This window comes from Cyprinodon variegatus, unplaced genomic scaffold (genome assembly GCF_000732505.1).
Source record: "Cyprinodon variegatus isolate N-32 unplaced genomic scaffold, C_variegatus-1.0 Scaffold1801, whole genome shotgun sequence".
NCBI classification, from domain to species: Eukaryota; Metazoa; Chordata; class Actinopteri; order Cyprinodontiformes; family Cyprinodontidae; genus Cyprinodon; species Cyprinodon variegatus.
In genome coordinates, this window is record NW_015152254.1 from 67178 (window position 1) to 71359 (window position 4182).

Below are 4182 nucleotides of genomic sequence, written 5' to 3' on the forward strand. Positions count from 1 at the left end.
TAATGGTTGGAACAGCCGCTTCCCTACGACTTGAAACCCTCAGGGAAATAAAGCCTGTTTTAGGTTTATCAACAACTCAACACGTTTTAGCATAGCTTACCATGTGGTTGAACCTTTTAGCTTCTCTTTACCAAACAGCAAACATATGAAATGATCCAAAATCATCAGAGAATCAAATTATTTAGCTGGAAACTCCGCCTAACTTGCACCAGACCTGTACCTCTGCTTTAGTTCTCCAGCATTTAGTGTTAGCAGCTTAGCATGCAGCCCCACAGTAGCCTGTTCTTTGTCATCAGGGGAAAGCCCCCCCTACTCTAACCTCTTCAAGCATCAGAAAGTTCCTGAAAATCAGAGAAAAATGTTTCAGTCTATTTTTGCAGCATTTGGTTTCTGATGTCACCCACCAGATCTTTTGAAACTATGCCGAGATTGGTCCGAGCACGGTAACCCAGATAACTGTCGAGGGTAAATAGCTTGCAGAACTAAACCAGACCGTGCCAGATGTAACCGAACCGCGCTAACATGGTACTAGTTCATCAGTAGGGCTCGGCACGGTTCAGTTCTGGCTCAGTTCGCAGATAACAAAGAGCGCATGAGCAGACCGCGTCATCTCAGACATTCATAGAAATCCTAGCTTCCCGACCGTGCCACAATATTTCCAGTGATGAACCTTAACGTCTGTCCTTGTTTCCTGCGTCTGGAAGCCCTGATTAGACTATCGTGTGTCGTATCCACTTCCCAAAAGCCGACTCTGTCAAGTAAATTCAACTTCGCCTGACTCTCCTCAAGCAATGAAATATCACAATTAGAACCAAAATTCCTCAATCTTACGCATGCAGCCATGTTGGTTTGCTTGATTCCCTCCTTTAATCATAGAGAGCAGTAGTACCGTAGATTGCCACTAGGAGGCAAGGAACCATGCTAGCGTGGTTTGTAAACGGTCGAGCTTGGCACAGTTAACTGATCCAAGCTCGGGCCGAAATCTGCACGGATCGATTCCAAAGGGTAGTGGGAATGGGGGTTGTGTGTCTGAAGGCAAACCTTCCTCCGCCTCACCCAATTGGTATGCTAGGGTTAGGGTAAAGCATGGACCGTGGTTCCCAAAATTATGATCACGGTGTATGGTACAGGATTAGGATAGCCTAGCTTAAGTTTATGAGAGAAAATCAAACGTTGTAAATTCAGTCGGCCATCGTGAGGTGGTTGTGTACTAACGCTGCTGTTGAAGCAGAGCTATGACCCGATTTACCAGAACCTCGAGCACTGAGCATGCGTGAACAAGGGAGTTCTTCCAGATTGAGCAGTGTGAGCAGGTAGGTCGCATCAGAGTGTCGGAGTGCACAGTGTGAGAACAAACATCGTGAGCTGTGAACTTTTATACCCTGCAGTTTTGTTGTACACTTTGAGTTGTAGCTGGTGCAACAATTCGAAAAATCGCACTGTGTATGCCCGACTTTAACAGAGTGCATGTCCTTCCTGCTCCGCTGCCAGGTTTCAGTGAATCCTCCACTTTGTCAGGATTATAATGATGTAGGAGGGATCAGCTACAGATCTGATGGAGGCAGATGGTTCACATCTTCTTTTGCCTATTTTCCTTTCTAGTTGAAAAACATCTTGATGAACATTTTCAGTCAAGACCTTTTAGTTTGACTCTTCAGGGACCCTTAGGTCTAGGAGGCTGACGGACCGGGACATCTCAGTGGTGGTCTTTGTTTCCGTAGGTGGTGTGTGTGGTCCATAACTTCAAAGGGAAGCTGCTGCTGAATGAGGAGCTTCCTGAGCAGCAGAGCAGCATGGCCATGCTGAACATGGGCCAGGTGGAGAGTCCTCTGGAGAAGTACATCGCCTCACAGGTGGGTTCAGCTCTTCTACTGAGCAGAAACATTCAGAACCAACATCCTGGCAATGCTTTGAGCTTCTCCTCATGTGGAGAAGCTTATGGAGATCTGAGGATGTTTGTTTGTTAGGACATTATTTTAGATCATTTTAGACGTAGTTGTTCTCCTGATTCCTCACATGCATGTTGCTGCTGCAGGAAACTGATGATGAGGAGGGGGAAACTTCCTATATGAAGCAGTGCCTCCAGGCTTTCCTGCGCTGGCTCTGTGGTCTCAGCTGGGTTCAGCATCTCAAAAATAAAAGGCAAAGAAGCTTTGAAGTCTTTTGGAAAATGAACTCTGTAGATTTCTGCTCTTTCGTCCTCTCTGCTCCCCCTGCTGTGGTGGAGTGGCTTTGATCCACTGTTTGCTTGCTCCCCTTCACCTCTATAATGTTAGCTTAATGAGCCACAACGACTCAGGACAGAGAAGCTAATATCAGCTGATATCAACTGATGTCTACCGATGTTTGTTGGCGTTAGCTGATTTTAGCTAGAGTTAGCTTATGTTAGCTGATGTTAACTGGTGTTAGCTGATATTAGCTAAGGTTAGGTAATGCTAGCAGATGTTAGCAGATGTGCTCTTCATCAATAAGAATGTAATTTAACAGTATCATTATATAATTATCAAAGTCTTCCTGCCTCTATTGTTAACAGTTTTAGCAATGTTAGCTAATGTAGCAGTGTTAGCTGATGTTAGCTAATGAGCTGGCTTTTGCTGATGCCGGCTAATGTTAGTTGATGTTAGCTAAAAAGCTGGTGTTAGCTGATATTAGCTCATGTTAGCTGATGTTGGCTGATGTTAAGTGGTGTGAGCTGATGTTAGCTTGTGTTATCTAATGTTAGCATATGATAGCTTTGTTGGCTGATGTTAACTGGTGTGAGCTTAGGTTAGCTGCCCTTAGCGGATGTTATTCGAGGTTAAGTAATGCTAGCTGATGCTAGTAGATGTTAGCAGATGTCATCACTAAGAATTTACAGTATCATGTAATCATCAGTCTGTCTTCCTCTACTGTTAACTGGTTTTAGCTGATGTTAGCTAATCTAGCGGGTGTTAGCTGATGTTAGGGTTAATTTATTAAACTGAAGTTCTTTGGTTCTTAAATAGATCAAACGATGCTGGTGAAGATTCTCAGTCATCCAGGTCATAGTCGTTCCAAAAACTGGACTGAGGGGGACTGAGTCTGTTGGAAAATGTACGAATGTTGGAAAAGGTGGACTTAGGTAGTCTGTGTTGGTCTGAGGTGGTCTGAGGTAGTCTGTGTTGGTCTGAGGGGGACTAAGTCTGTTGGAAAATGTACGAATGTTGGAAAAGGTGGACTTAGGTAGTCTGTGTTGGTCTGAGGTGGTCTGAGGTAGTCTGTGTTGGTCTGAGGGGGACTAAGTCTGTTGGAAAATGTACGAATGTTGGAAAAGGTGGACTTAGGTAGTCTGTGTTGGTCTGAGGTGGTCTGAGGTAGTCTGTGTTGGTCTGAGGGGGACTAAGTCTGTTGGAAAATGTACTCTGTATTGGTCTGAGGTGGACTTAGGTGGAGTGAGGTGGTCTGTGTTAGTCTAAAGTGAACTGAGTTGGTCTGTGCTGGTCTAAGGTGGAATGAGTTGGTCTGTGTTGGTCTGAGGTGGACTGAGGTGGAATGAGTTGGTCTGTGGTGAACTGAGGTGGAATGAGGTGGTCTGTGTTGGTCTAAAGTGGACTGAGTAGCTCTGTGTTGGTCTGAGGTGGAATGAGTTGGTCTGTGCTGGTCTGAGGTGGAATAAGTTGGTCTGTGTTGGTCTGAGGTGGACTGAGTAGCTCTGTGTTGGTCTGAGGTGGACCGAGGTGGAATGAGTTGGTCTGTGCTGGTCTAAGGTGGAATAAGTTGGTCTGTGTTGGTCTGAGGTGGACTGAGGTGGAATGAGTTGGTCTGTGGTGAACTGAGGTGGTCTGTGTTGGTCTAAAGTGGACTGAGTAGCTCTGTGTTGGTCTGAGGTGGAATGAGTTGGTCTGTGCTGGTCTGAGGTGGAATGAGGTGGTCTGTGTTGGTCTGAGGTGGACTGAGGTGGAATGAGTTGGTCTGTGCTGGTCTGAGGTGGAATGAGGTGGTCTGTGTTGGTCTAAAGTGGACTGAGTAGCTCTGTGTTGGTCTGAGGTGGTCTGAGGTGGACTGAGGTGGAATGAGTTGGTCTGTGCTGGTCTGAGGTGGAATGAGGTCTGAGGTGGAATGAGGTGGTCTGTGTTGGTCTAAAGTGGACTGAGTAGCTCTGTGTTGGTCTGAGGTGGTCTGAGGTGGACTGAGGTGGAATGAGTTGGTCTGTGGTAGACTGAG

At 46.0% G+C, this 4182-nt stretch overlaps 1 protein-coding gene across 1 annotated transcript in view; it reads left to right on the forward strand.

Annotated features, from left to right (window-relative positions):
* Nucleotides 1-4182, forward strand: part of LOC107104577 (lipid phosphate phosphatase-related protein type 5-like) — a 42093-nt gene that overhangs the window by 36014 nt on the left and 1897 nt on the right. Inside the window, exons 5-6 of the mRNA XM_015404594.1 lie at nucleotides 1722-1853; nucleotides 2036-2142. Coding sequence (XP_015260080.1) covers nucleotides 1722-1853; nucleotides 2036-2142 — 239 coding nt within the window. The remainder of the gene's footprint in view (nucleotides 1-1721; nucleotides 1854-2035; nucleotides 2143-4182) is intronic.